At 38.6% G+C, this 13,472-nt stretch overlaps 1 protein-coding gene across 4 annotated transcripts in view; it reads left to right on the top strand.

Moving 5' to 3' along the window:
• CFAP61 (cilia and flagella associated protein 61) overlaps window positions 1-13,472 on the top strand; it is a 406,566-nt gene that overhangs the window by 276,824 nt on the left and 116,270 nt on the right. For all 4 annotated transcript variants that reach the window (XM_057502682.1, XM_057502680.1, XM_057502681.1 and 1 more), the window contains one exon: window positions 10,402-10,529. In XM_057502682.1, the coding sequence (XP_057358665.1) occupies window positions 10,402-10,529 (128 nt within the window). The remainder of the gene's footprint in view (window positions 1-10,401; window positions 10,530-13,472) is intronic.

Genomic DNA, 13,472 nt, shown 5'->3' with positions numbered 1-13,472 from the left:
AGGAAGATTTTTTGCTAATTAAATTACAGCAGGATTGTTACTGCTGTGTTTGTGTGTTTTTGTTTTATAACTTCAGAAATTTTAAATACTTTCTGTTTTGGAAAAGTTTCCATTGAGAGCATGGAATTAGTGTTTCTAAAAAGTGCTGTCAAAATTATTAGGAAATGATTCAAAGAATGAAAAGAAATAAAGTGGAAATTTTCTGTACCAATTTCTTCCATGCATTGGGCTCTTCTCACAAAAATTAGCAGTGGAACCAAGATTTTGACTTTCCCTTCTCTGATACGAAATATCTGAGTACTGAAATTAACCTCCCATTATTTTATTAAAATGTATAACTACTTTTGTCTGGCAGTGATCATTCCCACTTATTGTAATTCAGCTTCCCGCCTGATGAGGTATCTGCTTAGTTCTCTACCAAGCTCTCTTTTCTATTCAGTTTAAAAAAAAGCTGGATTTGTTTTATTTCTCCCTGCAGGTCCTTCCTTTGAACCAAGTGGCTGTCCCGTTGATTCTGACCAAATTCCTTTGAACTGTTTTTAGCCTTAGAATTCTCCATAGGAATTTTCAGAAAGGCTTATTCTTTCTAAACAATCACTGTGCATTGCTCTTGCAAAAGCTGAGTGAACCTTTTGGTGTGCAAAATTGAAAGTCATGTGAAAAAATATACAAACCATTGTTTGTATTGAGATGAAAGAGATATTCTTAATTTCTTCACACTAACTCGACACAACTGAACGTCCACAGAAATCAGGAACCTAGCTGAAAGACTCGAAGCATGCGTGAAGACGCACCTTAGCAATGGCAAATGGAGTGGTGCCCTTCAGCTTGCTTATTGGATATGCTATCCAATGTGTGTGTTGAAAACATTCAGGAGTGAAAATAAATGGTGGAGAGACAGCAAGATTGAAAAGTTGTATCTGTGGAACAGCACTCACTTGGACAGAAGATCTCAGGAAAATGAGTTCTTTTCTTTCACTGCCGTCATTTTCCTAGCAAATGACCCAGAGGCCTAACCCAGCAGTGCAAAAAGCCATGTACCTAACCTGAGCAAACAGTTTATTCCCGGGAAAAATAGAAAGTTCTCATCCTATTCAGCACCCAGAGTTGGGAGGTGGTGGCATGGCCATAGTTAGTCATCAGCTCTCTCCCCCAGCCTTCTCTCCTGACCCCTGCTCCTCCCCTGTGTCCCTTATATGTCTGCTTCCTGTATTGCCATTCTGCCTTCTCAGGACATCCTCTGAAAGTGCATTTATGGTGAGTGATCTGTCCTTCAGTGGGGTGTGTCACCCTTCCAGACTCTTGTACTGGCTTTTCTCTCTCATCCAGAAAGTTATTCTCTCTCTTTTGTCCACTTGGAAATATTTTATTGATCCTTCTAAATCCAGCTCAGCTGTCACTTTCTTCAAGAAGACATCCCTGCCATCCTAGACCAGCCCAGCTGAGTACAGAACTGCCAAACTCAGCATGGCTTAAACTGCTGACCCACAGAATCATGAGCTAAACGAATGCTTGTTCTCTAATCCACGAACTTCTGGACTGGTTTGTTACACTGCAATAGCTTCCTGATACACAGCCCTTATCATACATATGGGTTTTGTTTACATGTCTTCCACCCAACCTAATGAGAATCTCCTTTACTGACAGGAACCGTGCTTCACTCTGACCTCAGCACTTAGGCCAGGGCTTGGCACATGGTAGATGCTCAGTATGTATTTATTGAATTGATGTTGAGTTAAGTTCTATGATGAAGTTTTGATGGTAGAATTTCAGTCATCTAGATAATGAATGGGTTATCCTAATGCCCTCAGAATTGCTCCATATATGCAATTGCTTTTTCTACCAAGTCAGACTGGTCTTGTTGCTAGAATGTTGGTTTCATACAAATATTTTTTTCCCAAGTTGATTCTCTCACTGGGGAGATGACTCTGCGACCTAGAAACTCTTTGCTATCTCTTTGAAAGTTACTTCTATAGGAATAAGGGCAGATTCCAGTCTACTTCCAGGATATTAAATGCAAAGTATTTTAAAGCCTGTGGCTAAATATCAACTGTTCATGCATCCCTGATAAGCCACATGTCCCACCCTTTATGACATGGGATGGAAAGAGGAGGATAGCCTGAAGTCCTCTTTCTTTAAGCATTTGGTGTTCAGACAGATGATACTCACACATTCTCCATAAATCCCTTAACTTTTTATAAAGGGAAAACAACCAATAATACAACTTCCATTTATCAAAAATCTCAAGAGAATAAATTTATTTCAGATAATTTCATATATTTCTCTGATTCCTTACCTAATTATTAAGATATTCAGAGTCAAATTCTATGTTATAAGTACACATACATATGTATTTTATATTTAATACATGGAAGACTATTTTTGTCCTTGGGTACCTGTAGGAAAATGCCATCATGTCAGAAAGGCATTACTGAATGGGAAGAATGCTTTCCATCACTTTTGAATATGAGTGTGTTCAAAACCTTGGAGGCCACATCTTCATTTTATTCCATTCAAAGTGGATCTTGCTGGGAGTACATAAGAACACTGGGCAGGTAAATGTTAAGTCAGTGAATTTTTTCAAGAAATATATATGTAATGTAGTAGTGATGTGTGCTTTTAGAACAGTGCAAGTCAGGTCATTGATTCTGCAAACCATTTCGCTGCCATGGATTTGCTTCATTCCTGACTTTCCCTATGTGCCTACGTCAGGGAAGTTGTTTTTCCAGTTTGTGGCCAGCACTGTATTGAAGATAACACCTGAAGTGCCGTGTAGCTGAAACATAACATATAGGATTTGACTAGTATGATGCAGTGACTCAGAGGACATTTCTAAACATGACACTACTCAAGGTGGGAAGGGAGGGAAATGGAGCCATTTGAGGTTATCTTGGTATACGTGCTAGCATGCCCCATAATGGGGATCAATGAATCCCTGTGTCCCTGAAAAGCCAACAGTGGATCTCCTTTGCAAATGCTCATGTATTGTATCAAAGCAATCATATTCTTAATGATTATGTGAACTATTTGTTCAGAGAAGTCATTATTTAATTAAAAACAAATTAATCACCTTTACTGGATCTAAGATGCCATAAATTATAAATTGTATGTTTATTTTATGTACCATTAAGAAAAAAAATGTGGCCAATTAAACTGTGACATGATGTCTTATTGAGAATCCTGAGCAAAATATGAGTCAGTCATCTAAATCCTATTGCTTTGAAATTTCTTTCATCTATTCAGAGAGGAGAGGCAATTTATTATGTTGCCTTCAATTGCACTGTTTGCTGAGTGTTGGGGGAAAAAACTTTTCCATGTGTCTCAGTAACGGAGTGTAACATGGCTTCATCTATTTGTATCTGTCACCCTTTATTTGCACCTATAAAGTACTCAGTTGTTGCACTGCAGGAAAATACGGAATTACTGCCATTCCTCCAATGACTAATATTTGCTTCATTCATATCCAGTTTGCACACTGCTGCTCAGTTTCCAGTCCTTTATGGGAATGCAGTTAAGTGCTCATTTCAATGCCAAATCATGCTGTAATCTTTTTGAAGGCATTGTCAGTAGCAGTTAAACTCAATACATGTTGTATGTATAATGTGCATGACTCCCAGAAGTGAAGACAAGGAATAGCCACGACTAAGTTCCCCACACCCAGGGAAGACAACTGTGTCACTGCTGTGCCTGGCTGGCTGTGATGGTTAAGGTAACATTGCTGGTGAGGATGATTTCAGGGATACCAACATGTGAAACATGTGCATCCTAGAGCTGGTGAAATCCAGTGAAGTCACTCAACCCAACTTTCAAAACACTTTGTCCCAATGTAAATGTGTAAGAATGGTCACAAGTGAATGTCCTAGGTTGGCAATAATTTTAACTTTTCATAATGTTTGCAAAATAATGAAAATATCCAGGTGGTGAATATAGGTGTAGGAGGGTTGGGGACAGATGGAGGTGGTAAAAGAAATAGAATAAAAATGCAAATTGAAGAATTTACTCAGTAAATTATAAAGGCTTAAGGAACTATGGCAAAGACCACTAATTGCCCCAATATCTATTCTTCTCTTTAGCCTCAGTAACGGGACCTCAATTTTATTCAAAGCAGCAATGCATACACTAAGAGAGTATATTTCCCAACCTCCCTTGCATTTGGCATGACTTTGTGACTCAGTTTTGACAACTGAGATGGAAGTAGAAATTGTTTGAATGGGAATTCTGGGAATACCTCAGCTATGAGGAAGGGAGCACCCCCTTTTTTCTTTCCTCCTTCCTGCTGCCTGATATGAGAATATGATGTCTGAATCACCAGCAGCTACCCTGGGCCATCCTTGAGGATGGAAACCTTGCACTAGGATGGACAGTGAGGCAGGTAGAAGTTTGAGTCTTTGGTATATTTATGACACTACCTCAATAGCCCTGGACTACATGTTTTCATATTTCTTTTGCATGAGAGAGAAATTATCTTCTATCCTGCTTAAGCTACTATTTCCTGTTTAAGCAGGGTTTTCTGTTGTATATGGCTAAGTCCAAATCTAACTGATACAAGAACCCTCTTTCTTCAGCTAGGATTCAGTGTATGTGGGAGAGTGCCACAGAATTTGGCAGAGGCAAAATTAGTGCTTCCATTTAATCCCCAAACATTTGATGAGTGCCTAGAGTGTGCCTGGTGTGATGGTGGGAATGCTACAGTGAGCAGATTATGCAATGACCACAGCCCATTCTTTACCCATGCTGCACGATTCTGAGCATGCTCCTTCTCGTTTTAAGAATGCAAGCCAGCAAGTGTCCTTGGGTCATCACTGCTTTCAGCAGATGCCATAGACAGAACAGTTTGCACTTTTCTGAAGTGCTGGATCTACCAATAGTGATGGGAGCTCCCCACTTCCTAACAAATAGGAAAGTTAAGAGAATCCTTCATAAAACAAGGCTCAAAACCATAGCATCTTCTTGACAAGCCTTTTCATGCTCTGCTGGGCGGAAATGTTGGTGTTCCTATCATACTTCTGAATGCTTTTAATGATTTTAGCAAAAAGGCTTTTCAAAATAGATACTCTGTAACTGTGGAAGAGAATTCTGACCTATTGGTTATGCTTAAGTGTCTGTACCTCCCTACCCCTTATTTATTTATTTTGCCCCAAAGAGGTCAACCTGTGAACTTTAAACTTTGAAACTGACACTGATATTTATAGCACTGTCAATCTGCCATTTGCTTTGATCAAATTTGAAAACAAAGGGCTTCTCAAAAAGAAAGAGTAGAAAAGCATAAGAAAAAAATGACATTTATAAAGCAGAAGTAGGCTTATTAAAAATTTCAGAAATTCTATTCCTAATGGCTTTGAAACTCTCCATCTTCCATTTCCTTGCATGGACAGAGCTCCCTTTGAAGTCTTTGGAAGCTTTATGTAAGAAAAAATATATACATGGGTGTGGAGCTGAAAATTGAGCTCATTGTTTTGCCCTTTTAAAAATGTGCTTTTCGAAGATTTGCCTTTCATACTGCAGATGGGAGAGAAGATGTGCAATTTTACCTTGTGTAACATCTTTGCCTGAAAAGCTCAAAGTGTTTGTAGACATTGTTTAATGAATAGTTCCCATGTTTACCTGCTGAGGAAGGCAGAGGTTTGTGTAATTTACTTCCATTTTACACCTGAGGAAATTGATATTTAAGGAAAAGAGGCTTTCAACCACTAGCAGAATTAAGAAAACAAGCCCAAACCTTGCCACCAGTCTAATGATGCCCAATCTAATAATGATCCCGGAGGTTGAACATAACCTCCAAATGAAATGGTATCACTAGAGAAAATTCACCATGGGTGTTCTCATGTTCCATTTTAGCATGAACCTTGCATTTATCATGTAGGACCGTTTATATTTATTTTGACCACTTTCTAATTGACTGGCCTATTTGTACTTTGGTAACTTCTGATTTTGGATCTGTTATTGAAATTCAGTTTCAATAATGCTTTTGTAGTCATTCTAACTCATCCTAAGTGCATAAGATAAACCAAATCAGATGTGAAAACTCGGAACTCAGGTCTGCATATAACGGATAAAACTATATTTTACCAGCTTTTCTGTACACACAGAATAGTTTAAAAACATGCATAAAATGTAAAACTATGTATTTAAGATCTTGATAAATGTATGCAAATGATGGCATGAACTCAGCTAAGCATGTATGTACATTGACATCATTTTTGCTAAAAGATCAGATTTAATCCGAAGTAGTTCTAATTAATCTAAATATAAATAATTAGTTTGCTCGTTTAAGCAATTGGAAAACAGCCATAAAAATAATTTCAATCAGTAGAAATTATGTCAGTACCCTTTAAGAAGGGATCATGAAATCTAAAGTTCACATATCTGTCTTTTGACCGTTTCTCAAATGGCCAAAAATGTGTGGAAGGAATGATTCAGATAAAACAAAACAAAACAAAAACAACAAATACCCCCAAAGCAAAGAGGTACTTCCTGACTTCAGGAAACAGTCCAGGTGTGGGTAGCAAACAAAACCAAATAAATAAAAACAATCAAAACCTCCTCCACCAGCTCACTCATGGGTCTTCTGTTTCAGAAGCGCATAGGAAATTACAGATGAGTTGGTCAAAACTTAAACATGTGCTCCTTTCTGTTCCCTGTTTTCTCCTCTCAACTCTTCTCCCCGAAAACCTGACCTTTACTGTTGGTTCCATTTACCTCTGAATCCTCCACACTCCCTTCCCCTCCCCCACCTCATTTCAGCTCTAGAATTTCTTAACAGGGATATCCCATAGTATCATTCTCTCTTTTCCTATCTAAGGGGTGGAACTGAAAGTTTGTATTTTAAACTCATTGTGAGACTCACCATCGATTTTAAGGAACATTTATTTTAACCTTAAAAGTTTACCTTATATATACCATGATATATAGTTTACTCCTTCTTTCTAGGGTACATGTTGATCTCTACCTTTAAAATCATTCCTTTGTCTAAAAATGCTAACCTAGTGTCATTAGAAACATAGAATCATAAATGTCTTGAAAGGACATGGAGGTAAGAATCTTATTTATCACCCATATCATCACTGGTATATGGTATGTTAAATAACCTAAGAGTCACCTCTGTTTTATCTTTGAAATAATTTACAAGGCACATTCAATTTCTGTCTATAAAATATGAATCAGTAGGTAAAGCTTTTATTTTTACTTTACTATTAAGGAAACCAAAACCAAAACCAGAAATCCAAAACAGGACCTCCAGTGCATGGGACATCTTTAGTAGATGTTCATAAAGAAAGGAAATGTTCTGTTTTCCTTCAAAAATGCCTTGTCTTCCTGCTTATGAGCAAAATAAACCCTTTATACAGCAGAGGCAGTCTTCATTTGCAGTTGTCACTGAAAGACATTTCCAGGCTGGGAAGAATTTTTTTCAAGGCATTTAAGAACTATCTATCCTAACAAAAGAAAGATGTGCCTTTTCAGGTCACTTCATCATACCTGACGATGAATAAGTTTTTAATTAAAGCCTGGGCGCAAAATTGGGTTTACTGAGAATCATTGTGATGCCCGATAACTCTCCTGAGACACCCACCATCTTTGGTGCTGTTCCTAACTCTTGACACCCCGGGCTACTTTGTGTATTCAGCAGTTAGCAAGGTGATTTCTGAGGCCTGGCAGCTGTTGGTATTAAAGCTATTGTATGGGAAACAAAAGCCATTCTGTTCTGTTCCCCAACCGCCTTTGTATCATTGATACAGGAGCTGTTTCATAAATGGAATATAATTCTTTACCAGGGAATTTCATTAGTGTCCATGTTTCAGTGTAAGCATACACTTCCAGACAGCTAAGGAGGATGTCTGGTCATACCTCCTACAGAAGGAATCTTGGGTTCTGACCTCTGTTAAGATGCTTGTATTTGAAGTCTGTTAATTAGACTGTGGTTAGATGCCATCATACCAACATCTATGCTTCCTCACTCTAAACCACCAGACCCAAGCCTGGCTAGAGTGAATCTTCTGCCAGCCTGCTTGTCTTGAATATTAATCAGAACCCAGTACACAGTGACACGCACATGTACCAGTAATAACTAGTTTTCTCTCAAAATTCCTCATTCACCTATCTTAGGAAATTCTCATAGGGCAGATCAGAGTGACATTTATTTGAAGAACAGACACTTTTCCACCCACACAATATATTCATTATTGTCATTTAGAAACTGTATCAGTTTAGGAAATTTTCAATTACATAAAAAAGAAACAAACTGACCTAAACAATCAAGGAAGTGCAGTGGCTATGTCATTCTCCCCAACTATTCCTCTCCACCTGGACTGTGCCCTTGCTGTGTGACTGAGGTTCCTTCCATTACAGGTGACCTACTTCCCCACTTCATGGGTGTTGGGTTTAGCCACATGTCTTGCTGTGGACAGGCTTAAGAAATATTGTTTATTCTCACTTACCCTTCTTGCACTTCTACCATGGCCATGAGAAGAACATGCCTTAGCTGTCTCTCACCAAAAAAGATGACAGATGTGAGGCCAGTCTGAAATGAGGGGATTGGAGACAAACCCAGCTAAATCTAGCCTACACCAATCTACTTCCAGCTGACTGAGAGCTTTCCTGAGTGAGAATAGGTGACACTTGTTTTAATCCAATGCATTTTGGGGAGGTTTGTTAGGCAGCACTGTTGTGGCAATAGCTGACTGGTATTTATTGCTCATATAACTGAAAAGTGCAAAGGAAGTATGGACTTCAGGCAGGATTTGAAAGAATTCCTTTTCTGTTTCTTTCTCTGTGATTCTTTTGTTGCTTCAACCCAGGATGGTTTCCTTCTTGGTGGCATGATATCTGTACCATTTCAGTCTTCATTTCTATAACCCATACCATCTGGAAGGCAAAATCCTTCTCTTCAAACATCATACAGAAGTCCTGGACTCCACTCTGACTAGGCCAACATAGGTCACATGTCTGTCCTGGGCCAACTGTTGAGCAAGGGGGATGGGATTATGCAGCTTGGCATATGTCAATCATACTCCTTTCTTTAGGATGGGAGTGGGCTCAGTCTCTTCCAAAATCCATGGTGTACCTCATTAAAGGTAGAAATCATGGGTGAAACAGATACTGAGAGACGCTAGCAGTGTTAATTATGGAGAGGGTCTAAAATCTACAAACTTTGTTTAAATTTCTATTAATACATTATCTGGCTCAAGACATTTTCTACCCCCATGTTGCTAGGCTAGCTTGAGCTAGAGAGAGAGGATTTATTCTCTAGATTTCACCTGTTGCCTGGCAAATAGCAAAGCATGCGGCCACACCAATACTACCTTAGACACTGGAAGGCCCAGCTTTACATCGGACTTTACCATTAACCCACAGGACTTCCAATTCCTAGCACTTCAGGATTTAAAGAAAATAAAAAATAGATCTGGTCTACTAGAGTTTAAAGATCTCTGACCTAGGATGAGTTAATGCTAATGTAATGAGAAATGAAACTAGTTGGGTACATTGGTATGGATGTCTTTGCACTGACTTCTAGCACCCATTGTTTCAGATGAGAAGTCAACTGTAATTCTTGTTATTGTCCAGACACATAGTATACATTAAAAATGTGTGTCCAGTTAATGAATTAAAAATAGAATCAAGGTCTTCTTACACAATTTAACATTCTTTCAAGAATACCTCACCACCTCTTTGTAAAACATTCCTTTGTACATTTAATGCTCTTATTGAAGCTTCTGCCAGACAGTGAATCAAATCAATCAATCCAGGTAAATTTTTCAAACATGGACATTAAAGTGATTACCAGTTACTTTCTGTGCTCCTAAGAATCTCCCATGATTCCAAATTATCTGAAAGATTGGATAACCCTTATCATCCAATATGTTCTTGTCATTCAACAATTGTTATTCTACAAACATTACGAACACCTACTGTGTGCGAGGTACTGTTAAGTAGTATGAGGGATGAAAAAGTAAGAGTTAATACTTGCTTAAAATTTCCACCAATTGTAATCTACTTTTAATCAATTGTTGTTCAAGGAAACCTTAGATAGAAGGAAAGATTGGGACCTTTCATGAAACTACAAATTCTTAGATGGCAACCTGTCTTGTGTATTTCTACCTTATCATCTCTAATCACAAAGGACCTTAATCCTATATGAAACATTTGTCAGCAATAAGACAATTACGATCTAAACAAAGCATTTTGATGTGAACCAGACTAGGTATTAGGTATATTCCCTTATCCTTGCATTAATGTCTTAAAAATATCTTCCCATAAATTTCACTATGGCTGCGCATGGGCATTATTCAGTTTGATTTGCCAGGAATGGCCAAGTTAAGTAATTTCACAAAATTGCCAATTTGGGAATGCAGACTCAGCTACATTTTCCTCATATCTCTTTTCTTTTTGTATTTTTTTTTCCAGTTGTGTTATGCCTTGAACCATACAAACAGAAAACTAACACTGGAACCTAAAATAACTGTCAATGCCAAGATTGTTGTGGTTGGTGCATCCAGTGTTGGAATTTCCTTCCTAGAGACACTGGTATTTTGGTGAGTTGTTTTATTTGCTTTCAAAGGAGACCATCTACTCCTACACCAGAGAGGATGCCTTGAAAGAACAGGTTTGAGTTTGTTTGCCACCCCACACTCCTTGCCTATGTGGACTAATGAATCTTTGGAATATTCTAGACTAGAGATTGGCAAACTATAGCTCCCAGATAAAATCTGGCTTTCCCTCTATTTTTGTAAAAAAACTTTATTGAGGCACAGTCAGGTTCATTTATTTATATGTTGTTTCTAACCATTTTGTTGACATAATAGATTTGAGTAACTGTGAAAGACTGTTTGGCCTGCAACATCTAAAATATGTACACTCTGACCCTTTCCAGAAGAAGTTTGCCAACCCCTATTCTATAATAGTGTTTCTCTTATTAGCTGAATCATAAGAATCACCTAGAGCATGTCTCACCTGAGGGGGATCGCCCCTGGGAAAGTTCACTGTGGATTTGGTGAGACTGAATAACAACAGAATTTAGGGGTTTATACCAAGCTTTATTCTCATGGTGGCAGGTCAAGTGCTGGAATCACATCTGCAGCTGGAGCATTTGCAATCTGTACCCATCTCTGCCTCCCGGCCTCTCCACCACTTCATAGCCCCAGGTCATTGGGAGGAGCTCTTCATATAGTAACACCAACAATAACGGCTCATTGCCTAGGGTGTGTAAGCATTGGCTTACCCAATAGGCTAATTACATCACCAAGTAGTTTAAGGTCAGGTGAGGATCCTGGGCATAGGAACTTCCATTTTCCCTACAAGCATTTGTTAAAGATAAACATTCCCAAACCTTTAATCAGATACACAGAATCAGAAACTCCCCAGGAGGGCTCTGGGAATCTGTATTTAACATGTGCTACATATAATCAGATAGGTTTGGGAACCAATTTCAGCTTTATGCATCAAATCAAATAGGCTTTCATAAATGTCAGACCTTTCCTCCAAACCCTGCATTTTTGGACACCAGGGGACAGAGTAAAACCTTGCAGGGAAGACTGAGGCCCATGCATCTCTTCAGTGCTGTTTTCTATTATCCTCCAAGCACTAAACAAGTTTCCTTTCAGACCCTATTTTCCTAACAGGTGAATCCTAAGGATTCTCAGCTTCCCTGACTAGCCCTCTGTTTGCTCACTGAATTCAGCATCTCCTTAATGGGAAGAGCCCTGGTTATTGTCCAAGAACTTGGGTTTGTGGCCTTGCATCACTGCCACATGACCCAGGAGCCCTAGACATGTTGCCTCACTTCTCTCAGACTTGATTTCCTCATTTATTTTTTTAAAAGTCCCCTATATATTTTAAAAGACCCTGACTTCAGAGAACCACAGACTGCTGAATTAAGAGAGTCCAGTTTTTTTCCAAATCTTTTGTTCACAATCACATGAGAAACTATTAAGTAGTTAGCTACTATTCAAAACTGTAGGTCAACAGAAGATGGGAAAAAGCAGTCCCACTGTGACTCCTCTGGAAACTAGCCAAGTTACCAGCCCAAGGAAAATAGGTGGGGTTCTGCAGGGGCAGATCAAGGAAAGGGATGGTGGGAATGACCATAGACATTTGTCCCTGTTGATATGGAGGCAAGCTAGCTCAAATGATTATTTTGCTCATTTGGCATCACATTAAGCAAATGAAGATTTTTTTCACATCCTAGCCAATTTGTTCAATTATATGGAACATACCCTTAGTTAACCAGAAATAAATGACCTGTCAGTATTGAAATTAGCCAGAGTTTATGTGCTATAAATACTATGGGTCTCTTCATCTAAGATTCTGAAAAGAAAATCATATGCAACCATTTTCAAATGATAAATTTTCAGGATGGAGCTGTGAAACTGTAGTAGTCAAGAAGTTATCATAAATAGGCCTTAAGTCTTAATTTAGCTATACTTAGCCCTTATGTCTGATTTTAAATGATTACAGTAAGATATATACATATATTTTTCTTTTTGTGGCATTAACTTAGATTTAATAAAGAGAAGTATTTTGATATAAGTATCTTGGTTGATTAAATTCCCCAATCAGACAGACCTTTTTAAAGCATTTTAAAGTACTCAAAGCTCTCTATCATCATTACACAGATTACATACACTAAAAATAGTCTGGTATCAGTTTACGGATCTCTAATCCTTAAGAGAGGAAATCGTTTTCTCATTATTTTCTCTAATTATTTTAAATTAGCAATCACCATAGTAACCTACTGCATATTTTACTTTACCAGTTTAACTGCCATTTGAACTAGATTTTATAAATGATCTGAGCTAGAATGAAACTGAAGGAATACAGTTCTCACCAAACACTGACCCCAGTGAAGATTAAATCTACATTTTGGAGGCAAGGTTTAGGAAAATTGGCCTCGTTATGCTCCCACACTGCATTATCAAACTCAGCTGGGGCATTGTAGTTCTTGGAAAATCCATCTGAGGCCCAGGACAGCAACCTCTTTTTCCAGAAAAACTTATAATTCTGTCATCTGGTGACAAAACAGACATGAGTCTTTGTCCTTATATTGTTTACATGCAAAAAAAATTACAAAGCACATCTATTCTCCTCTTCAAAGGACATCAACGGCAACCTTACCCAAAGTCTCTTGTCATATCCTTCTCTCCCCAAATGCTACGTGTCACTGCGTTGCTGAAGTGATTTGCCCAAAGTCACCATCTATACGCTGGGATGTATGCGAGGAGGGAATATTGAGGGTGATGTTTTGATTTTTTCCTTTTCTTTTGTACAACATTCGATCTGGTCCTTAGCTGCTACCCACCTACAGTTACATCTGCACGGCCTCACTGCTTGTCTCTGGTTGTGAGGCCTGTGGGTCACCCTGCATCTTCTTGTCCTTACTAGAGCAAGGCCTGGGCCCTCCAGTGCCCAGCAGCATGTGTGACAAGTGTTTTCCACCCAGCATGCCCTGTGGTTCTCTCCATCCTCCTGGTCCTGGTGAG

The sequence above is a fragment of the Manis pentadactyla genome, chromosome 5, assembly GCF_030020395.1.
Source record: "Manis pentadactyla isolate mManPen7 chromosome 5, mManPen7.hap1, whole genome shotgun sequence".
Taxonomy (NCBI): Eukaryota; Metazoa; Chordata; class Mammalia; order Pholidota; family Manidae; genus Manis; species Manis pentadactyla.
The sequence above is the reverse complement of the archived record's forward strand: the minus strand, read 5'-3'. Positions and strand labels throughout refer to the sequence as shown.